Source organism: Spermophilus citellus (genome assembly GCF_964194105.1).
Source record: "Spermophilus citellus genome assembly, chromosome: 5".
Lineage (NCBI taxonomy): Eukaryota > Metazoa > Chordata > Mammalia > Rodentia > Sciuridae > Spermophilus > Spermophilus citellus.
This window is the reverse complement of record NC_138186.1, coordinates 102,008,475-102,033,801: the sequence shown is the minus strand read 5'-3', so window position 1 is coordinate 102,033,801 and position 25,327 is coordinate 102,008,475. Positions and strand designations below refer to the sequence as shown.

General features: G+C 31.8%; 1 protein-coding gene across 6 annotated transcripts in view; it reads left to right on the top strand.

Annotated features, from left to right (window-relative positions):
- EPHA7 (EPH receptor A7) overlaps positions 1-25,327 on the top strand; it is a 168,702-nt gene that overhangs the window by 118,111 nt on the left and 25,264 nt on the right. For 3 of the 6 annotated variants that reach the window (XM_081294724.1, XM_081294723.1, XM_081294726.1), the window contains exons 6-7: positions 20,519-20,643; positions 23,400-23,568. In XM_081294724.1, the coding sequence (XP_081150850.1) occupies positions 20,519-20,643; positions 23,400-23,568 (294 nt within the window). Of the gene's footprint in view, positions 1-20,518; positions 20,644-23,399; positions 23,584-25,327 lie in introns of all 6 variants that reach the window. The other 3 variants (XM_081294722.1, XM_081294721.1, XM_081294725.1) reach the window with 1 other exon arrangement.

The window sequence follows — 25,327 nt, the reverse complement described above, 5'->3', positions numbered from 1 at the left end:
CTCTGAAATATTGATTTACTATTAATATCATACATGAATTCTTATCTATTAATATACTCATTGAAAAAAATTGAATTTTAACTAAGCATATAAAATAATAAGTGTGTTCATTTTGAGAGGTGATAAACTTGGATTAACATTGTCATTGTTTCCTATGATGATACACACTTTATTTATACATTTCTTGAGGAAAAACAACTTCTAACTACAAATTTATAACATTTTCATCCTGTTTCTTTTAAATTGACATAGGTTAGAAAACACCCCCCCTTAATAAGGATCAGACTAATATTGCATGAAAATGATATATCTAGCAAATATTCTTTAATCCCAGGATATCAGTAGTTCCATATGCATCAGCTGTTGATATATTAGAATGGATATTCTTTACCACAATGATTGTTTCACTTACATTTAGACTCTCTTGACATATTGTCCCTGATAAACTGTCCATTTTCGGGGCAAGGAGAATCCTTACTACAAGAAAAAAAAAATACTGTAGTGTATCCCATTGGGAATCAATAGTTAAAACCCTACCTATATTGTCATCTCCACATTCAAAATCATAGTGTATTAAGACTTTTTCCACAGCTAACATCCTTGAGGTTGACATCTTCTTGTGACTGAGTAGATAGCAGCAAGAAATTCAATTATAGCCAGTCGGCTCTGTCATTGCACCTGTCTGCTTGCACGGGAAATGATTTGTAAATTGGGCTTTATCTTTCTCGTCCCATAAATCTCCTGTCCGTAATTGACACTTGTCAGCATAGATGAATAGTGGGAGAAAGAAAACAGAAAGTAAATGAGTAGCCCACCTGGGAAAATGATGTCTTGTTGCCTTTGGGAGTCATTTACAAACAGCAGTACCTAAGGCCTGAGTTTCTATCCACAAGCAGGTGGCAAACACTTTGCTATTGGAAAATGTGATACCAGAGCTGAATCCTAACAAAGAAAAGACAAAGGAATGATAATTAATATGTAACTTTTCTCAGAGAATACAGACATGCCTTCCTAGGAAATTGAATCTTCTCTCCACTGTTTGTGATGCTTGCATATTGCTGCTGCACATTTGTAAGTATCAGGTTGGTGTCTGACCTGTCAAAATGCATTCATGAGGCAAGCATTTTGGCTGTCTTGGGAGTTGATATTGTCAGTTGTTACACAATTCAACATCAGTTCAAAGTTGTTTGATATCAGTGTCGACAGATTGGTTTTTAAAAGACATAAAAATGATGATATTTTCTTTCAGATGTCAAAGAAAGAAACAGGGGATTTCATAAAGATGATCTTGGGAGCAAGCACTAACCATAAAAATATGACAGATGAACCTTCAAATCTAATTTTTCCAAAACAGCTTATTTAACTTTACATCTCTTTCTGAAGTTTATCTCAAATAGTGAGACTCATGTTTTAAAACAAATGAAAAGATTTCAGAGTTTATTAATATTCTCTTCACATACGTAAGGATTCCGGAAAATCAGTCTTACACTAAATGTTGACTATTTGAAATAAAAAAAATAACTGAATAAAGTTTAAGAACAGTTGAATGAGTGTTTTATAAACTGTGAAATTAAGGGAAAAACACTATATACATAAGAATAATTATAGTCTTTTCTACACCTAATTTTTAAAATAATTTAATTCTTCATTATGCATAATTTAATATTTTTAGATCATAAACTTTATGTTGTGAAAATTTATTTGTCATTTCTTTGGAATTTTACAGGGTCCATAGTATTTTTTATTCTCTATTACTTACAAATATCTTCTAAGTTAAAAGAATAACATTTTCCTCTCACATTCCTCTTTGCTTCTACAAATCAGAATGAATATTAAAGATTATATCTCCACCAACAGGAGAGCAGAAGATCAAAAATGGGACATTGCAGGAAGATGCATTTATCTTGGATACCTCCAATCACTATCTTCTACATCTGTCTACCATGGTTCAGTGGGCTGTTTGCCCATCTATTTATTGTTCACAGAAGTTGTAAACATTATGTTATATTTATGCTACAAAAATGAAAGTTTGTCCAGCAAAGTTAAGTTTCTTATCTGTAGGTTATTTTTAGTGTAAAATAATTTATTTGTGCCTACTTTCTTATGTTGCATTCATAAACACAGCAGGGAATTTCTTGGATATTGATCTAAACAAAAGGTATTAATTGCATAATATTGAGGCACTCCATGACCTTTTATCTGAGTCAGCTTGGCTATGTGGCAGCAAAACTAAAGAACAACAACAAAATCCTTCCCATTACAAGGAGTGCTGCAGTTTTGCCTGCCCATTTCTAAATTAGCAATTTTACAATAAGAAGTATGTTTGCTATTGTTCTTCTAACATATAAACATTCTGGATACAGATGTTTAAAATACTGAAGTAAAACCAAAAACTATGTAGTGGTAGAATTGAAAACAGAAGTGAATACTTTTGTATTCACATGGGAAAAACTTTTAAAGCTCCTTGCCTGTCCAAATGTCATGAATCTTTCTGCTTCTTCCACAAACATGTATAAAGTGCCTGCTCTTTGTTCACTACTGGGCAGAATCCAGAAATGTAACCATAAATACGGTCTTTGCCCCAGTGTGGAGCTCATATTCTGGTAAGGGAAGAAGACACTTAAACAGACAATTTCCCAAATTGGGGAGACCATACCAAGTACAGAGATGCTGAGATTTCAGTTCTCTTGAAGTTGTGAGCAGACGTTTGCCAACATGCTGGAGTATAAAGATTTCCGTTAGAATACAGTAGCCAACTAGAACCATGGATTCATAAAATGGCATGAACAAATGTATATAAAAAAGAGATACTTCCCTGTTAAAGAAACTTCAAGGCATTTAAAAATTCTGAAATATAGATATGGAAAGGAAATAACAGGTAATTGAGGCTGGAGAGTAAACAGTGGTCAACAGGAAGTTCAGGAAGGACTGTAGAAACTGTGCTCTGGTTGTGAATGCTGTTATTTATCGAATGCTCACCATGCTAAACACATCTCTTGTTTTTTTTTGTTTAATGCTTTCAAAACCTGCTAGAGCTTGGTATTCTTATTTTTATTTAAGAGACAAGAAAACTGGTAAAAGAAATAATGGGTGCAAATCACCGAACTTAAGGTATCCAACACAACAATTTTTCATTAGGAGTTACTTTTTTTCATTAGGAGCACTTTAAGGCATCAGAATAATGTAATGCTGTGCTTTATTTTAGAATAGTTATCATGGATGCTATAAAGATGTATTAAGTTATGCTTTCAAATCACTTAAAAATGTATCAGCAAAAAAAAGTTTAGGAAACGTTCCATTTTATAATTAATAACCAGCATTTACTGGAAAATACTTTATATAGTAAGTATGATTCTTATATGAGAGTTTGTAAGAATAGTTTTAGATTTTATGAAGCACTTGGTCAGGTTATCTATTATCTCACAAAATAAAAATTAATTATGTAGGCGATCATAATTATAAAAGTGTACTCTCTACCTTACCAGATGCCCAAGTGTAGTATATCTCTGTGGACTTGAAATGCTCAAGTCTTCAAATATATGGCATTTATAATATTTATGTTAAGTTTTAAAATTTCAGTTTGCTTTGGAATGAAATAATGTAAATGGACTGGCTATAAATGCTTCTTGATTTTTTTAAAGCCAATTTTGCACATTTATTCCTCTTTAAATTTCTCTTCTTTCAAATAATGCATTTACTGAAAGATTGCCAATTGCTAAATATTATAAGTTTCTTATGTTTTCAAATTCTTTCAACACCCTTATAATTCCCATTTTACAAGTAAAAAATATGGAACTCAGCAGATTAGCAACTTGGGCAAGAAGATAGAACTAAGAACAGGAATTAACATTTTCTGCATGATTTTAAGGCTTATGAAGGGACAAAGGATCATCTGTAGCAATGCATATTCTTTCCTTTTATTTACTATCAACAAATATATATAAATGAAAAAGTACCCCATCATATATTTTGTTTCCATTGTTTTATTTCATGTATGAAAATAAAACTTAATCCAGACATATTTGAAATTTTTCTGCTGTCTCTGGTATCTAATGGAATTACAGTCTATGTTCATTACAAACATGGCATATGTGAACATGCATGCAAATTTGTGTGTTTTCTTGACTAAGTGTTCTTCATCACCTTATCTGAGAAAAATATATTGTTTGGCTTTCTATGTGGGTCAAAGAGAAGTAGCTAACATAGTTCTGGTACTTTTTTTTATAATCATCACTTGACACATAAAAATTGTACATATTTAGGGGGCACTATGTGACGTACATACTATAATGTTCGAATCATGATAAAACTTCTACCTACTCAAATATATATCATTTGTGATGAAAATGTTCAAAAATATTTATTCTAGAACTTTTGAAGTATATGGTACATTATTGTTACCTATAATCACCTTAGTTCTTATTTCTTGAACATATAATCTGATAATAGTTTTCTGATAATCTGGCACCAGAAAACTATTCCATATAAGTGGTGGAATATTAATATATTTATCAATGTTTGTCAAATATTTTATTTGGTTATATGATTATATGCTTAATGATAATTTTGCTTTGTCCTTAACTACAAAGCAAACAAAAAATACATAAAACACTAGAATGCTATTAAATTTAGAAGTCTTTATGTTAAAATACAACATGAGGAAATTTCCATTCAAAATAAATTCTTAATAAATACTAACCATGCACAATATACTTTTCATTTTTCATTTATATGCAACACTTTCTAAACAGAGTGTTATAGATTTGCTTTTGTTTGCATCCAAGACAGTTTAAAATAGAAATGAGTATAATGGAATTTCTCAGAGAATGGTACCATTGGAAAAAAAATTATTACTGAACAAAATAGAAAATGTCCTCATTTTAAAGAGCAATTGAGCATTTGTTGGTCAGTGAGTTACAAATATTAAATCAACATCTGCAGAGTAATATTTGTAATATCAACTCTTGGGACTCATTTTGGTATTACATTCATTGTATACAGGTGTGTGTTTTATGTTTTTGTTTTTCTGATGATGATAACATGAAGATTAGATATGAATTAGGTACAATTATCTTTTTTTGTATTTAAAAAATTACTTTTACTTCTTCAGACCACAACATCACAACTCAAAAAAAAATTAAACTAAGACAATTACCTTTTTTTATTATATATTCTTTTTTTATTGGTTGTTCACAACATTACAAAGCTCTTGACATATCATATTTCATACATTAGATTGAAGTGGGTTATGAACTCCCAATTTTACCCCAAATGCAGATTGCAGAATCACGTCGGTGACAATTACCTTTTAATGAACCATTCATGTGACTTTCTGCCAGGCTACTCATCTTCAAATGCGAGGGCAGTTACATCCTGAAGAGCCTTGCTATGTAGTTTAGTGAAGTGATGTTGATGTGTGAAATGTAGTGGAAAGTACCTATAGCTTCATAGCTCAGGAAAGTACCTATTGCTTCATAGCTCAGGAAGCAGATACTGTTCCCAAGTTTTGGTGTTGAAGAGGAAGCTCATAACTTAGGTATTGTAAATGAAGAACTATGAGCATTTTATGACATGGAAGTTATTTAGAATAAATATTAAGATACACAACACATATAAATAAGAAGGTATTGGTTTAGGTAAAAATGGTTTGTTCTTTCATAATTTGTGAATATTTTGTTTTCTGCCCCAAGTAGTTTTAAGGTCAAGGGAATATGTATAAATAAAAACCCTTTAAAGGACACTTTATATGAAAATTCAGAGGTATTGAAAATAGCATTTTTGATTGGCTGTGATTTATTAACAAGTATCCTATGTCTAACCAAAAATTTCATATGCTCTAAATTTCTGTTCAGGCATACAGCCAAATGTGATGAGAGAACTTGATTGGATTTAGAGTATTTGTTTAAAATAACATAAAAGAATGCCTCAGAATACTGATAGCAAATCATTTTAAGTGCATTTAAAAAAAACTATCAGTTTAAAATTTGTGTGAATTACTAGTTTGAATTCACCATATAAAAAAATCTTTGTGATGTATTAAAAATTAGATTGCTGGTAAGCAACTTTTATCATCCTAACCAACAATATAAAACCAGTTGTTTCTTTCCTTTTAAAATTTTGTGATGTTTGTCCCTTAGAGAATTGTAATACCATAGTAAGCACTAGTTAAAAATAAAAAGTCTGAGTTTTGTTTTTGTTTTGTAATAATGGGGGTTGAACTAGGGCCTTATGCATGCTAGGCCAGTGCTTTACCCTTGAGCTACATCCCCAGTCCATAAGGTCTAGTTGTAAGAAATATGTACAACTTTATAGAGTTATACAAAATAGCTTTATTTTTTCCCTTTGAGAGAATAACCTAGAACTTTAATTGCTTTTCTATTCCAAAGGAAAATACTGGATAAATGAGATTCGTAAATCATTCATAAAACCAGAATTTAATACATATTTATAAGTGGGTTATATGCTACACAGTGGTGATATTTTGGTCACCAAAACCAAACATGGCTACCTCCCAAGTTTATGGAATGAACAGTCTAGTGAGTGAAATAGACTTCCATCAAATAATCATACAAATAAATGTCAATTTGCATGTTTAAAGTGCTATAAAGGGAGGTTTCTGGATTCTACAAGACTTCATAATAGGTGAATTTTACCCAGTTAGACAAGTTAGGAAATTTAGTTTAAAAACACAAGAACAAAAACAGAATGGCATTTTAACTTGGTATCCAAAGGAGCTTGGCAGAGTTAATGAACAGAAAAGTGTGTGGGATGCACAGAACAAGGGGTGTTACACATGACGAGGCTGGAAGGATAGTGGGGGTCTGACAAAAAATCATGCTGAGAATTTTAGTTCTTATTGTAAAATTTATGGTGAATGGAATATTTTTAAAAAGCTTACATTGAAATATGTACATTTTGAACATGTAATTCAATTATTTTTAACAAATGTACTTAATTGTACCACCATCACCACCTTCCAGTATTAGAACATTTCTATTCTCCCAATAAGATCCTTCATGAACATTTGTAATCACTCCTTGTTCCCACCCCTAGGGTTAGGAAACCACTAGCCAGCTTCATGTCTCTATAGAATTGCCTATTCTGGACATTTCTTATAAATAGACACATTCAATGTGTGTCTTGTATATCTGGCTTCTTCTACTTCCCATAATACATTTTGAAGCGCATCATTCTTACTGTATGACATGTACACTCATTTGTATTGATCATGTTGCCTTGTATATATTCCATTCTGTCTGTTCACCAGTTAATGAACTTTCAATAGTTTCCATTTTGGGACTATATGTATAACAATGTCCTGGGCATTAATCTTCAAGTCATTAAGTGGCCACAGGTTTTTAATTTTTGTGGATACACAACTAAGAGTGGAATTGATGTGTCATATAGCCATTTTACATTTAAAAAATTTAGAAAACTTCTTTTCCAAACTGGCTTAACCATTTTACATTTCTAGCCACATTATATAAGAATTACAGTTTCCAAATTCCTACCAACATTTGTTATTGTGTCTTTTTTATTAGAGTTATTCTAGTGGATGTCAAGTGGTATCATAATGTGGTTTTAATTTGATTTCCCTAATGACTAATGAAGATGTATGTCTTTTCAAGTGGCCTTAAGGGGGACTTTGACTGTTGGTTGAGGAGAAGTGGCTTGCAAAGGAGACAAAAATATTATCCAGAAGACAGCAGAAAATCTAGAAGAGAGTATATCATGGAACCAAGGAAAAGAGGAAATAATGATTATTGATAATGATGTTACTGAAAATTCAAGAAGGGGAGGGGTTGATTAAAATCCTTTGATATAGTAAGAGGGGTCATTTGTCATCTTGATCATAACTCACTTAATGGAATGAGGTTGACTGAAGGCAGGCTGGTGAAGAGTGAAGCATAAATGGATTTTAGAAATGGAGAAAAGAAATCCAGACATGTTTAGGTTTTTCTCATATTTGGGTGTAAAGGAAAGAAGAAATATTCCCCAGAAGGAAATTAAAGTTTATGAAACAATTTTATTTTCATGGAACAGGTTGAATTTATGTAAGATCTTTTAGGTAAAATCCAAAGGAAAGGAAGAAACTGATCATTTAAAAGAGTGCATTGAATTTATACATTTGTTTAGTACACATTAAGTCCCTAAAACATGCATAATGAGTTTCTTCCTAGTATTGTAAACCAATTTTACTTTTTTCACATATTTTTTCAATTGTAATATTATTAAGCAATGTTATTGGAATTTGTTCTTTGTAAGTACTTTATTCATATTAGTCAATACATTATTCATGCCATCTAGTAAATGACTTATCTTATTGGAAATCTGTCTAAACCACCTAATGTGACTGGTTCAGGTCTGACCTCTACCGTATTCAAGTTTTCCACAATTATATTGTCCTACAGGGAACAGATAACCTGAAATAACTCCCAGATGTGGCCAAACAAAGAAAAAAATATTTTTCTTACCTGGCTTTTTAAGCCTTGACAGATGAAGGCTAAGTGGTACCATAAATATCTATCCAAGTCCTAGTTCAGAGAACATTTATTTTCAACCATGATCTGGTGCCATCACTTAGGGAATGAGGATCAATTCCCCTGATACTTCCTATTCTAAATATAGAAAAGAAATTTAATTAATGAGGCAGGAGGGTCATGGTAAATTCATAATCGCCCACTTCCCTCCAAATGGGGAGGTAAGAGTGGCAGATACTCTTAGTTTCCTTCCTAACATCCAGTCTTTTCTTCTTATTTATTGTCAGTTTTTCTTTGTTTTGGGGATGCAGTGCACTCAATTTTAAAAATTCATTTCTGAGCTCAGGATGAGATGAATGAGCTGTAAACAGAAGGCTGCCAGGGTTGGCTGGAAACATAGGCTTTCCTACTTTAGGTCCTGAGCCTCATCTGTATTACATCTTCCATCACAATGCATATAGCCTGGATGGGGTGGCCTTAGTGGCAGTGGCTACTGCTTTTTGCAACCATAAGGGAAATGCTGTGAGAATCTACTTGATAACCTTCAACTATTAAACACACACACACACACACACACACATATGCACATACACACACACATGCACCAACTACCTCTCTTTGGATTACAATTTTTTGCATGAGAAAAACAAAAACATCCTATATTGCTTTTTTATTTAGGTTTTCTGACCTCTAGCCAGACTAACTCAGAGAAAGGCAAACTTCATGAAAAGGTCCAGGAAATAGGTATTTCACACTCAGTAGATCATGTTGTCCATTACAGTTCCTCAGCTCTCATGCTTTAGCACAATAGCCAGATGGACAACATGTAAAAGGGTTCAGTTGTATTCCAATTAAACTTTGTATACAAAATCAGGTGGCTAGGAAGATTAGGCCCATGGGCCATCAACTCCTGCTTTATCTGAGGAAAAGTGAAACTGGGGATGTTATCTTCCATGCATTTATGTCCTAATTAGTTACCCAGGTGAGTATTTATTTGTGTCTGGGGAATATTTAATAGGAATACAGTGAAAACTCCATTATGTGGCAAGAGAGAGGAAGGAGGCAAAATTGATTTATCTCTGTCTCTGGCTAAGAGACACCAGAAAGTTGAGAGGATTCAAGCAGATCTGAATTCTTGTATTGAAGCACCCGAGTTAAAGAGAAATAACAAACGCATTTTATTTGTTGTATTGTTTTTTTTTCTGTTTTGCATAGCTAATAGTTGTTTTAGACAGCTTTTTTTGCTGCTGTGACTAAAAGACCTAATCAGAATAACTAGAAAAGGAAAATATTTGGAGGCTTACAGTTTCAGAGGTCCCAATCCATAGACAGCAGGCTCCATTTCTCATGGCTTGAGATGAGGCTGAAAATCATGGCAGATGTGGCCAAGGGAAACAGCTTACATGGTGATCAGAAAGGGGAGAGGGAGGGAGAGAGGGAGAGAGAGGGAGGGAGGAAGGGAGGGAGGGGGGAAGAGAGAGAGAGAGAGACTCCATTTTCCTAGTACAAAATATATACCCCAAAGCCATGACTCTAACGAACCACTTCCTCCAGCCACATTCCACCTGTCTCCAGTTACCACTCAGTTAATCACTGATGGGATTAAATCACAGCCTAATCACCTCTACTTTTAACCCTCTCACATTCTCTTGCATGTGAGCTTTAGGGGGATACCTCACATACAAACCATAACAGTAGTCTTAAAACAGAATAGTTTTCAACACCTTTTCTGTAGAAATGTACAATATTAGAACAACATTCTGGGTCAAATTCATGTTTGGGTCTAGTCTGACAGTCTCTATTTATCATATTGTTTCTTTGGTAAATGAAGTTCAAATTAGAAACAATTATGGATTAACTTTTGGAATAAAACTTACTCATGAATAGTAATTCTGCCTACATGTAACTTTCACTATAAGCCAGATTTTCCTAGTGCCTAAAAGTAACTCCTGAGTATCAACTGGGAACTTTAGGAAACTGTATTTATTTTCTTTTAGTAGTAAGAAATTTAATGTAGTATTCACTTATGCCTAACCTTTTCTTGGCAGTAGCTTATATATTTGAAGCAACAACTTTAAAACACAAAGTGCACAGCTGAGGGAGATGTACTTAGCCGACTGTATGAAATGCTTAGATTCCAATAGACTTTTGTAATAAAATAGTAAATCTTGACTGGTATAGAGAACTTATTATTTAGCATATGAATTCATTAAGTTTATATACTTTTGAGAAGAAATGCATTTAGAATACCTGGAGCAATTGAGAAGATAACAGTTTTTAATTGCAAATTTTAATTGAGGTCTTATTAATGAGTCCCATCTTCATTAGGTGCTCTTTCTTATTTTATCCTCCTCTTCCTGCCCTTCCTTGTTCTGTTAGCCTTCTTTCTTTCCTCCTCCTTCTGTTCTTATTTAATAATTTATCTTATAATAAGATGGAAAATTAAAATCAAATTAATTCTGACAAGCAACAGACTGATGATTTGAATTAAAATAAGATAAAATAAAATGAACAAAACCACTAGTGAGGAATAATCTCTGCCAAAATTTTTTTTTGTTAGATATTTCTAAAAGTAGGAATGTAAACAGGTTTGGATACATATCTGTTTTAGGCCTAGAGAAAATATACTAAAACAGATTCATAGCAGAGTCAAAGTAACAAATAATATAAATAGAATACAAAGAGTAGTGTAGAAAACATAAGATTTCTGGTAGCCAAAATATAATGAAATTTTGACCATTTCTTCAACAATTACCAAGAACTTTGGGATAGTATAGGATGTGACTATCAAATATTTTTAGTATTTTTTGTATTATATAAAATTAAACAAATGTAATGTCACTCTGTAAACAGATGTAGCCTCAGATATAAAACATGAAATAAAGTGAATTTCAAAAAAATTTAAATGTAATTACTGATAGTAATTTGTAAATGCACATTATATACCTTCAGTATATCCATATGACCACAATCACATAAGTAAAAAAATATTTAATGAAACTATATTGATTACTACATGTGATGGATTTGATTTTTATTATATTTAATTCATTTTTTTAAAAATTTTGGTTGCATTTCATTACCTTGCTGTCACAATAATGAAAAATGGTGTAATGAAGAATATTCAAGAAGTTATAAATGGCAGTGTAGTCATATAGTAACTCACAGTTGATATTTAGTAATGTGTGTTTTATTCAGACAAAAAATATGACTTATTCTAAATGTATATTATTAACACACTCCAGTAAGGCAAACCTCACACCTCTTTCATTAATATTTTTTCCCTTTTATTCTGTCATTAATAATCAACCTATATGTTTTCTAAATATACACTTTACTGTTCCTAAAAATTAAACCAAATCCACAGCATTATAATGTGCTGGGCAATATTTAAACTTAATATAGATAACTAGGTAGAGGAACTAATGAGCTTACTTAATCACATAATGATATATGTAAATTAATGTAAATATTACTGCATATTTATTATATAAAATTATTCATATTTTATGATATATATAATAGAATATAAATTAACCATATCTAAATGAAGATTACATTACCAAAATAACTATTGAATAAAAACTGTCAATGTAATGTTTAAGCGTCTAACATTGCGAGCATTTACTATGAAGGGTGTTTGAATCCTGCCCTGAAATGATAGCATATGTTCTTTCCAAGCTTCAGAGGAATTGTTCTGAAAGTTAGCTATATATCAGATTTATCTGTACTGTATTTGCAGAAAATAATACTAGTGCCCAAATCTGAATTTAATCAGAGAATTCTGGAATGGGTCACAGGAATCAGTAATATTAGTATGGACAAAATGAATATAGGATAATAATATATCAGTTTTAGAGAAAGCATCACCATGTGCCAAGAGTAGTTTTTAGTATTTAGCATGCATTTATAAATTTAATTTCCATAGCAATTTAATTATGCACTCAGATTATTCCTATTTTGAATCTGAGAAAACTGAGTATAAGGACATTTATTTTCTTGCTCAAGGTCAAACAGCAAGTAAGTGATGGATACCCTTGGGCCCATACTCTTCATTGGACATTCTACCCCTGCCTTTAAATAGCATCAGAATAACGAGGTCTAGACAAGCATAGTAACATAAGTTAATGCCATGCTGTATCACACCATCACCAAAAAAGAATTCTGTGTTAAACTAAACAGAGGAAAAATTATTCAAGGAGTTGTTACTTACTGTTGGAGGTCATTTGAGAGTAAATTATCAGCTCAATCTTGGACTTGAGTCTGTTATTATCTGATGGAAATAAGGTTATCTCTTAGAGATCATAAATAAGATGTCAATGTTCCTAATAAGTAATTTAAATGTATGGTTATACTAGTCAAACATTGAATTACGATTTTTTTTGCAAATAGGTTATTTTTGTGTGTATTTGTCATTTTACTGTCTCCCACAAATTTGATGGCACAGGGTTTATATTTTTTCTATGCTACAGTGTTAGTTTTGCATTATATATTTATGTTATAACTTGTTTTGTGAATTAAAATCTCCCAGAAGGTAGGAACTGAGACCTCGTCATCTTTGCAGTCTATACAATTCTTTATTTTTACTATAATCCTTCATGAAAAAGTTATATCTTAAAGTTATGAATGCATGAAGCTCTCATCAGAAATCTATAAGAAGATTGTTATAGTGATATTGCTTTCTGGGCATTTAAGTGTAACAGCAAAGGGTATTTAACAGTAATAGTAGAGTACTTTTAAATAACACTGCTACTAAATGCCAGCACATATAACAGATGAGTAGCTTTTATCATAATGAAAATCATGAAAGAAGCTGCAAATAAAAATAAATATAAATTCTTCTTTCATCAGGAAATCTCACTAAGCAAAAAAGAACTATCAGCTGAGTAACACAAAAACATGCTTATTGAAGAATGGTTGCTTTAGGGAAGGTAACTTTGTAATTTGGTATTGGCAAAGAATCTCATTTTTTCTCTTTTGTAATTTTTGAGTATTGTAGTATACATGTCAATTTGCCATTTTAAAAGTGTTGTTTTTTTTAAAAAAATTAATCTCTTCTCAGCTTAACCTCTTCTGGTGTCATCAGGATGTAGGACTGTCTCTATTCAGTAGATTCCTAAGCCTCTTTTCATCATTATACCCCCAAAATATAACATTTTGGCACATCACAGATTCTCAGTAAATATTAAACAGATCATTAACTGCCTCATTCTAGTATCTAACCTCAAGTAGTGCCAGCACCTAGATCATTGCAGTGTAGTAAAAAATTTAAATAAATGATGAAAAATAAATGTTTAAAAAGTTGGAAATTAGGGTTTAAAACATGGATTGAATTCAACATTAACCCCTTTATGAAAGAATGCTACTAAATTTCTTTAAAGCTCAGCTTCTTTACCAGGAAAATAGAACAATAATATCTACTTCTTGTACCATTGTAGTATGGAAGAAAGAACTAAGGAGACTACACAAACACACTTAAATATATATATATATATATATATATATATATATATATGTGTGTGTGTGTGTAATACTATATATGAAATGTATATGAAAATTTTATATACATGTGAAGAATATTTCATACTCTTGATGATCTATAATTCTCAGTGCCCTGTGAATACTAACTGCCAAACAATTATTTGTGAAATAGAATTAAACTGATTAAAAAAAACATTATCTGTTGGTTGAAACAATAAGGGCTCCTTATCCATTCTGAATTGCCATGTTAGATGATAATTTACCTATTCCTCCTTGAACAGGGTAATGTGAATTGGACAGCTAGTTCTAGGAAGCTACCTAATTTACATCTGCTCTGTTCAAATTTTTATTTCTTTAATTTAATGAATTTCAAGTTACAATTTAATTCTCTACTAATAGTTGCTTTCTCCACAAATCTCACTTCTTTGACTCTTAAAGCATTTATGTAGAGATTTTGCTGGGAAGTGCTACTCTTCTAGTACTCAATTTAAGATCCAGATAATTGGTTAACAATTAATGATCTAATGATAAAAGAGAAGAAAAATTTATTCACAGAAAGATGTCTTCTCATATGATTTTTACAATCATTGCTTTAAAGAACTGGACTTTCTTACTGAATCCAATCGTGAAGCAGGGCCTTTTGTTGTTTCTGTAACTTGTTTTATTGCCCTACTGAACACATATTGATTTAACTTGCATTTATCCTTGTCTAGGGCCACTATATAGGACACCTTTATTTTCCTCCTTTGTCAGTTCAAAGTCATATTCATTTTCATATAACATTCAGATCTAATTTTAGCTTTATTTTTCACTTCAGTAACTTCTTTGAATTTATTCAGAAATTCTATTATATACTCATTCATTGTATTATATATTTTATATTTTAATAAAACATTATTATCTTAATTGGTAGGATAAGTAGGTAGCAGTGTAAATAATATAATTTAATTTTGAAAAAAGGATGATTTTTTTCCCACTGTTTTTTTCTACTAACTATTACAGAATAAAATTTTCTATTTGTTATAGCTACAAATCATGCTTCTCACTAAACAGATAAATTGACAGACATCTACTGCAAATGAATCTCTTCTTCATTGCTATAGACTCAATTGCTCTTATTTCTCATGCTTTTTTTAGCTTAATTTTATACTTATCATTTACAATATATTATTTACCATCTTTTTCATTAGCCTAGAAATTAAAGTTTAGTAAAACCATGTTAACATTTAATATTTATATATATTTTTTCTGCATATTGCTAGAAATGGAATCCTTATATTATATGGTACTACACTTGACCATATATACTTAAGACCTACATTTTTGCTATTGAAATAATTGTGTGTGTGTGTGTGTGTGTGTGTGCGTGTGTATACACACACGTTTGTTAATCTGTAGTGCAAAATAAATCACTGTTGGGAAAAAGTAAAAAAGCTAAAAGACATGTATTATGGAATACTAAATTCCTAATAATGAACACATTTATTATTTAAAAGGATTGCTAAAAATAAATGCCATACCTTAAATGTCTAGCGTAGAAATTGTTCAGTATGTCTACGGCCATACCACCCTGAACGCGCCCGATCTCGTCTGCTCTTGGAAGCTAAGCAGGGTCGGGCCTGGTTAGTACTTGGATGGGAGAAATTGTTCAGTAAAGGACTATTATTCTATTATTATGAGACTTTGATTTGATCGTATTCCAACTATGTCTTCATTTCCACTTTTTGTACTTATCTAATGGAAACCTAACAAATTTCAAAAGATTCAATAATTTGACATACTTTATAAAAGGTCATTATATGTTCATTGGCTCATCCTACCTCATTGTATTGTTAAAATACTGATATAATTTTCCTCTTCTTTTTAATTGAAATTCAGTTAGAACATGCAGGTGTAAGGAAAATGACAACTAGTATAAATAAATTACTTTTTAAAATCTCGAATCATTAAAGTTATATCACACCAAAAGTAAAATGTTTCTTTCTTATGAATACACATTGTTTGGGGGCTTAATCCATATCAAAATTATTTCCATGTTAGTTCAACATAAAGCTTAACAGATCATGTCATTATAGCATGCCATCATTAACCTTTTTTCATAGAATTCATAAAAATTTCTGTGGGTCTACTTTTTTTCTTTCTTTGTAGTATGTGTTCAGCGTCTATTGCTGCTGTTAAAAATTACCTCAAAACTTAGCAACTTCAAACAGGACTCATTTTATTATCTCAGGGTTCTGTGGGTCAGAAGTTTGGGCACAGTGAGGTTCAGCTGGATCCTATGCTCATAGCCTCAGGAGGCAGAAATCCAGTCATTAGCTGGTCTGAACTTTTTAAATTTATTTTTATTTTATTATTGTTTTTGTATGTATTCATTATTTGGGCAGGGGGGCTCTCAGAAAGATCCACTTCCATGCTCATTATGTTGTTGGCAACATTCAGTTTTTTTGCACTTCTAGGACTAAGGTCTCTATTTCCTGCCTGTCAGGGCCAATTTTTGATCCTAAAGGCAGTCTGCATATTTCCTGGTGTTCCCCATGTGTCCTCTTCAGCAGTGATGGATTGAAGCCTTTTAGGATTTGAATTCCTCTGACTTCTATAGCATCTCTCTGACCCTGGCTAGAGAAATTTCTCTGCTCTTCAAGGTTTTTTGGTTAGATTGAGCCCATTGCGAGAAACCCACATCATCTCATTATTTTAAGGCCTATAACTTTTTTTGCATCTGCAGACTGCCTTTTGCCATGTAATTTACATATTCATATTTACATGTTTCCAAGATTAGGGTAGGAGTGTCTTTGGGTTAGTCAGCCTCTTCCACTGTTTTAAAATGATCTTTTCCTCACTTCATGCTAGAAAAATCTCCCCTACATTCAGGTAAGCTTAACATTTTAGGAAGGGAAAATGGAGCTCTTATGACTATATTCCATAATGTAATTTAAATATAGCATTGTAATTGGATTTTAGTTGAAAATTATTAAGATCAATGACTGTGTATGAGCTCTTTAAAGTTCAAAATGTGTCAAGAACCTTATTGGTTCAGGTCTATTCATAAACCCACCTTCCTATTATCAATTTTGTTTTAATTCAAAACTTCATAGTGAGGAAAGAGTCTACAAATTTACTTTTCTGCCTTTCATTAGACTTTTGGTTTCCTGTTTCATCAACTTTATCAAATTTGTTATTATGATGTTGATATTTGCCACATTTAACAACAGAATCCATTTCTGAATCATCTAAAATCCTATTTTATTATTATTGTGCAGATTCCAAATATGGTTAAGCTTGTATATCATGGCCAGGTGTGGCAGTGAACACCTGTTATGCCAGTGACTCAGGAGGATGAGGCAGGGGGATTGCAAGTTCAAGGCCAGTCTCATCAACTTATTGAGACCCTAGGAAACCTAGTGAGACCCTGTTTCAAAGTAAAAAAAATTAAAAGGGTTGGGGATTTGGCTCAATGGTAAAGCACCCTTGAGTTAAATCCCCAGTACCTAAATAAATAAATAAATGTGTGTCATGGTTTGGTCTCGTTTATATTCTATTTATTCATTAAGTTTTATATTCATAATATAAGTTTTATATTAAAGAGCTTTGAAACCAAGATAGCTCCATCTGTTTTACCAGTTGCATATTAAAATATTTCTAATAATTTATGTGAAATTAACTACCATATTTCAATGCTTCTAGTAACTCATTTTTTAGAAACCCACCTAAAAATATTAAACAACTTCTTGGTGTATAGTAATTGTTTTTTACATTTTCTAATTCAAGGACTTTATTATTTTTTGGTTACTATTTATTAACTTCACATCAATTCCAATTGAAATAGACTTACTTTCATTTTGATAATTATAAATGTTATAATTTAATGTCATACCACCTAATTGGTTCTTAAATATGCATATAATTTAGCTGTATAGAGTTCTTTTTCAGAAATAAACTTGAGGTTGTTAGTTAAATGTTTTTGTGTAAGAATTAGTGTAATGTTAGTGAAATGGTTACAGTGATCAATTTAGTAGATCAAATAACAAATCAAATAAGCCCTAAAAGTCATTGTGTTTTTACGTTAGGATTCCTTATGCCATTTAGGTTTTACTTTTAACATTTTACTTTATCTGTACATGATGGCCTTGTCAGAATCTGATCCGGTTAGAAATATTCTATTTAAAAACTGTATTTCGAGTTGTACATCCTTTATGAAAGATTCTGAGAATCAAGGGGAAATGTAATCCGTTTTTCTGTATCAGAATCTTGTATTTCAAGGACATAAGACAAAGATTTCTCTCATCCTGCAGTTCATTATTCTCAAGGGCCATGTGTACTTTTGTCTCTGACCCTCTAAAAATGTGTTACTGGATATAGTATAAGCAAGGGTTTAAAAGTAAAATAAACGAACAACAACCAAAAAAAAAAAAAAATCAGGAGTATGTTCCCAGATATGGCTCCCTGTGAAAAAGAGAAAATGTGTTGCAGCACGGTGCACCGAGTGCTGTGCTATGAATTTCAAACTATTATACACTTCAAATATATTTTTAGGCACCCTTCTTTCCCCTAAATCCTCAATTACCATAATTTTGTTGGTAAAAGTTCTTTTCCAGGATGAAATAATGAATGTAATTTTAGTGTGTAACGTGCACAAATCAAGTCTTATTTTATACTTGGCTCTTTCTTCAATGCACTAGAAACTAAATAAAGTAGGCTCAGATTCCAGTCTCCTTCATATCTCAAAGAATTCAGCATCCCTGCTTCTTTTCCTATACCATCTTGGGGTAGAAACCAAGCAAACACCTTACAGTTTACTCATACCAAAAATAATTTTAAGAAAGGTGCATTATTAAAAAATGAACCAGAGACTTAGACTTAACTTCTCCCTCACCAGTTTCTCACTGACCTACTTAATGATGGCACATTTAAGTTGTGAACCCTGATGGGAGAGCAGCAGATCTACTGGGCAGTGTGCTGTCCATGCAGAATTTTCTCCTGTTTTGTATTCTGTATTTTTTAACTACGGATTTTTCTGAATGGCTTTGTTAAGTGCATTAGAGATTATTTGTTAAGTGTAACATCACCTCACAATTGGTTGGGTTTGTGTTTCCCAAGGTACTGTCCCAAGGAAGCATGCTTTTAAAGCATCCCACTCTGTGAAGTAGGTTAAACTCATTCTGGGCAGAGAGCAATCATATTAGCGACCAATTCTTCACTGTACACACTCAGGGTTCAAAAGTTGTGGCAAAAATAAGACCTCTTATTATAAATTTGCTTCATTGAAGACATAGTAAAATGCATTTAGTCTGTAAACACAGTCAATTGTGTAGCGGCATCCCCTACAAGGGAAAGTTGTCCCACTTAATCGGCCTCGTTACTCTTTTTTTAGTAATCTGTGAGGAAATGGGAGTCATGAATCTTCCCTGTCCTTCCTTCAAAATTGCCTGGCCAGGAAGAAGTGAAAAATGTGTTTTCTAGACATTCATACAAGAAAATATTAAGAAGTAGAAGAAACAAAATAAAGCCACAGGGATAAACATCAGAAGCTTGCTTAAATGGCTTCGGCCTCATATAATTGCTTTTCTGTCAGCAGGATTATTAACAATTTCGGACATCTGAAAATTAAATTAACAGCCTTAAAATATTTTACAGAATGAGATAGAGCATGATACATGAAACATAATGACCCCACTGAAATTCAGCCAAGCCAGCGCAGCTACTCGTGTAGACAGAGAAGACAACTAGTTAATCATCACTGAGCAAATTAGACAGAGCAAATGAGCTTGCCACATTCCACAGCCTTAGCTACCAAGAAGACGATATGCTACTAATTAGAATGAAAGAACTCTAAGCATATTATTATCTGTATAGAAAGAGAAACCAAGAGTGTAGCTTTGAATTGCTTCTACCAAAGCCAGAATCCTAGGTTACATAGTATATGGTACAAAGTACACATGTGAAAGTTTGTATGTGTGTGTGTATGGTGTTCATGCATATATTTAATTTAGGGCACACTTTTTGCATCTTGACATCATGACCCTTACAAATTTTTCCCAATATTAATTTATACTTTTTGAAAAAAAACAAACAGTTGGAATGCAAAAGCATTTTGTAAAAGTGTGATCATCTCTTTAAAGAATAAAATAGCTGTTTTTTATATCTTTTCTTACATAGTATTGTTATTTTTTTCTTTTGCAAAGTAAATTTCTGTTGCATATGAAATAAATATTTGGACTTAGTTTATCACTGGAGATTAATCTGAAATCATATTTTCAAGCCTTAATTAGCATTCATTTGCTTAATTGTCATTCTCAGCCTGATCATTTCCATTTTTCACTAACTTGAACAATGCTATCTTCTGCTGTTTGCACTTTAATTTAAATTTCTATTAAGGTTTATGAACAGTAATAAGGTCCTGTTTGAATATTCATTAGCTTCTGAATTGTGAGCTATGAAAAGGTGCTTTCTTTTACCTTAATGAAACTGGCACAGCATGGGACTGATCAGTTGTGACATTTGATTTGAGGCATCCAGTGAATTTTCTCTTTGTTTATTGACACATCTTGTCCAAACAGCTCCCTCGCAAGTGAGTGGAGTAATGAAGGAGAGAGTGCTGCAGCGGAGTGTCGAGCTTTCCTGGCAGGAACCAGAGCATCCCAATGGAGTCATCACCGAGTATGAAATCAAGTATTACGAGAAAGTAAGTGCTAAGAGCAGCTGAAATGTACGACAGTGTGTGCTGTGTCTCATGTCATCCTACTGTTTTGTACACCAAAGTTGGTCATTATGCCAACAACTTGGAACTACTTCAGAATTTGTAGTCAATTTTAGCCATTTTTAATAAGCGTCTCCCTGAGTCTCTGTTTCATTGTTACAATCATGATTTTTGTGTATAAAATTTCTGTTACAGAACTGATTATTCCATTTGTAGTAAATGTATTTACTCAATTTTTGATACATGTTAATTAGAAGTATGATGTGTTAGTACAACATAAACTACAAAGCCCAATACATTTTGCTTTTTGCTTGTTTTATTTTTGTTGTGTGCTTTTTGTTTTTAGCCCAATATATATTTGTGTGTGTGAGTGTGTGTTTGTGTGTAGTGCTGGGGATTGAACCCAGGGCCTTGTGCATGGAAGGCAAGCACTTTACCAACTGAGCTATATCCCCAGCCAGCCCAATACATTTTGAGAAGTGTTGCTCTTGATATATCTGTTCAGACTCTTAATGATTTATTGAATTTATGTGATTCCATAATTATATCATCAAATACTTTAGAAGTGTGATAAAAATAAGAATATTTTGCATGAGACTTATGTAGTATTGTCCAGATTTAAGAATCAGATAATGTTATTTTACTCCTTTAAATTCTCGCTGAAATGTATTTCATATGTTGTGCAATCATGTCTAGCATCTTCTTCCATGAAGAATAATGGGCTAGAACTCAAGTGCTGCCCCTGTAATCTTCTTATAGCAGGTGAACTCAGCAAATAGTTGTGTATCTCAGTATATGAGTACATTTGCTCCTGTGGAGCGAGAACAAAACAAAAAATATAAAAAAGACCTGTTACAGATATCCCTGGTGCACCTCAGAGAAAGACCTGGATCAAGGTTTTAAACATGGCAACTATTACTCTTGTTTCACTAATCATAATAATAAATATTGCCACTATTGACTCAACTAGTTATCTGAAATGCTGTACTACACAAACTGTTTTAACTATGTAGATAGGATTACTAAATGGAAAATTAAAGCTTTGGAAAACTTTAGGATTTAGTAGACTTGGTTAAATAAATTGAAATATGCAAAATACTCTGGTAATAAGTATACTTTTTTCCTTTTGAAAAAAAAATGTAAAGGTTACACTTAATGTTCATATATTGTTTAAATTAGTTTTCTAATTATTTACATTATGAAATCAGGTGTTTATTCTTTAAGTTGCGATTCCTATGCCTCATTTTTGTACCAGAAAATATATTTTTGGTTCCAACAAGTGTGTTCAAAGGGGATAACTGTTTTTAATATTGTTTGTGTTGTACGTTTTCTGATTACCTCAAGTTATAGTTCTTCCTTGAAACTATCAAATTTCAAAGATAATAAAACACAGGTTTCAAGTAAAGTTTCTCATAATGCAAATTTGAAATATTTTGCATATTCTGTGAAATAAATGTGTTTAAATAATTAATTTTTATTTTGCATGACAGAAATGATGTCTCTATACTCAGTAAATTTGCAAATTGAGCAAATATTGGAAAACAATAAAAGTATTGCATTGTGCTGTAATGTTTGCAGGCATATAATCTATTTATCATCATGTTCCTCTTAGGACATATTCTTTTATTTAAGATACATCTATAGACAATATCAACTATCATTTTTACAAATTATAATAATGAAGACAATCACAGGTCATTTTCATGAAATTGAGTTTAAGTATAGATTTATTTGCAGTTTTCTAAGTACATTGTGAAGGTAAATCAAACCATAAGACTGACATTTTCAAATTTCAATGAAGAATTTTATTTCTAAGTAAAATTGAATAGGAGTATTTACATAGAATAAATAAAAACTCTCTAAAGTTATATAAAGTATTATCTTTTAAACTACTCATAAATAACTTAGTTACATCAAGGAAGTTTTAAATTTTTATTCATCTAAGTATCATTTTGATGATGTTTTCTATATGCTCAAATTTTTATATTTATTTCATTCTTAGGCTTATCATATATGTACATACAATGTGTTTGATGCCTATCAGATAAAGAAGATAGAAAATGAAACTTTAAAGTAAACTTCTCAAGCCTCAGTTTTCACAGGAAATAGAATTAAATTTAAAATTTTGTCAAATCATAAATTAAATGATAATTTACTTTCATATTGAGTTTTTAATTAAAAACATTCCATTAAGTACTGCTAAGAACTATTTTGTAGAAGTAGCTTTGTTCTATGAGAAATGAGTTTTTATTGAAAACAATTGATGTGTCATTATAGTGTTGGTTTGAAGAGAATTTCTTGATTCAATAACTTTCTTAAGTTTTGGCGTATGGCTTTTTGCTTATTGTATAACATTTGAGAAAAATTAACGGAACTACAATATGATACAAAGAGCTCTCATAAACCATAGTTTTCATAGGTGTACTCACATTTTGATCAGTAGGGCAGTTTGTTATATTATGGTTCTTGCCATTATGCCCTATCCCAACAAAGCAAAAAAATCAAACATTATAATTATTTCATTCACAAAGTATTTCTCTTTGAAAGTTATAGAACAAAGGCAAGCATTTTACATTTAGATTTTATATTATCTTAAAAGCAACTCACTGTTATAATATTCCGCAAGGCACAATGTAGCCTCTATAAAAACAATACAGCAAATTGAAATAAATTGCACAATTGGCTATCAAATTATCGGGTTACATTCACAATTAAATATTCTCTATAAATATTGTTTCTAGGATCAAAGGGAAAGGACCTACTCGACTGTAAAAACCAAGTCCACCTCAGCCTCCATAAATAATCTGAAACCAGGAACAGTGTATGTTTTCCAGATTCGGGCTTTTACTGCTGCAGGTTATGGAAATTACAGTCCCAGACTTGATGTTGCTACGCTAGAGGAAGCTACAGGTAAAATGTTTGAAGGTAATTACAACCTTTGGTTTGAATTCTTACCCTTGATAACTCTCAGACTTACTTTTTTCCAGTATTGAGGGTGATTATTTGCATCAAGATAATTTTTACATATAAAAATAAATACATATGCACATACATGCATACTTTATAAAGGTCATTCAGGATAATAATTTTTCTATTTCTGGGTTGTTTTTTTCCCCTGCAATGTTCAAACCTTATAATTTATACTACTTACTTTAACATACACTGGATTTATTTATTTTATAAAGGTGAAGTTAGAATTAGAAACAGGATTTATACATTTTTTTATGTTGACACAAGATTTTTTCATAGACTTCAAAGTAATCATGCTTTGGGTCCATCAAATTATTCCTTCTGAAAATTTCCCCAAATGAGGTTGGGATGTACATGGGGTGGACAAGAGAACTGTAGCCAAGAGCTGTGTTAATTTAAGCTACTTGTCACTTAGCAGTAATTTCAAACACTGGAGTTCAGAAAGAAGATCTTAGAACTTATATTTCTTTTGTTTTCATCATTTCTTTCTTCGTTTTTGTTATGGAATATTTCAAGGATAGTAAAGAAATACAGTATATAAGAATATAAAGGAGATAAGTAAATGAATATCCCTGTATGCACCACTCAGCTGAAATATACAACAGAAACAATAACTTTAAACTCCTTTATCACGATTGATATTCTGTAGTGCAACATAAAATTATAACAAATCATGTATATCTTTGTAGTATGTAACAAATGAGCAGATGTGTCTTGAGGTGTGTGTCTCCGCTAACTGTTATAATACAAGTTCAGAATAAGGGACTCACTACTGGCTGTGCTTCAGGTGGGTTGAGGCCTGTGTTTCTATACTAGGAATTCTTCATTCCTCACGTTACTGCTCAGGCACAAGGTTCACCTCATCTCCTTGCCAATCTAGTGTTCCTATAAAATTCTAAACAAGAGAGAGTAGAAAAAATGTCATATGATTTTTCCCTCACCTTTTAAAAGAATTTTTAAAAACAAATTAAATTCATACGATTTGATCAAAGAATTGCTTTGACTTCAAAGATTTTATATTTTATGAAATATCCTTTGCATTTATTTATTGTTTGAAAGCCTAAAATGGTAGTATTTTTTTTCAAAATATTTTTGTTGTTCTTTTTTTGGGGGGAAGGGTACCAGGGATTGAAATCAGGGGAACTTAATCACTGAGTCACATTCCCAAAAACCTTTCATTTATTTATTAATTTTTAAATTAAGACAGGGTTTCACTTAGTTGCTTAGAACCTCACTAAGTTGCTGAGGCTGGCCTTAAAATTATGATCCTCCTGATTTATCCTCCCAAGCCATTGGGATTATAGGTATGTGCCATCATGCCCAGTTTTGTTACTTTATGGTGAATCAATAGTACTTACGGCCAAAAAAATAAAATTTATGTTGAAATCATTGTGAAATATAATTTGGTTTATAAAATTGTAGCTATACATAAGCATCATAGAAAAATTTATCACATAATTAGCTATGAGGAGCTTAATGCTATTCTGATTTATTATTATCTTTTTTAAATAGATTATATAAGACCCAAAGTGAAAGTATCTTAGTGGCCCCAAAATATTATTAAAGCATTTTAGGCAAGAATTTCAACATTTAAACATTTGAGTGGTTTATTGTTAAAATATGCTACAGCAATTTTCAACTAAGGCCAATCTCTTGCAGGCATGTGGCTGGGTTCACATCTCACCTCTACTATATCCAT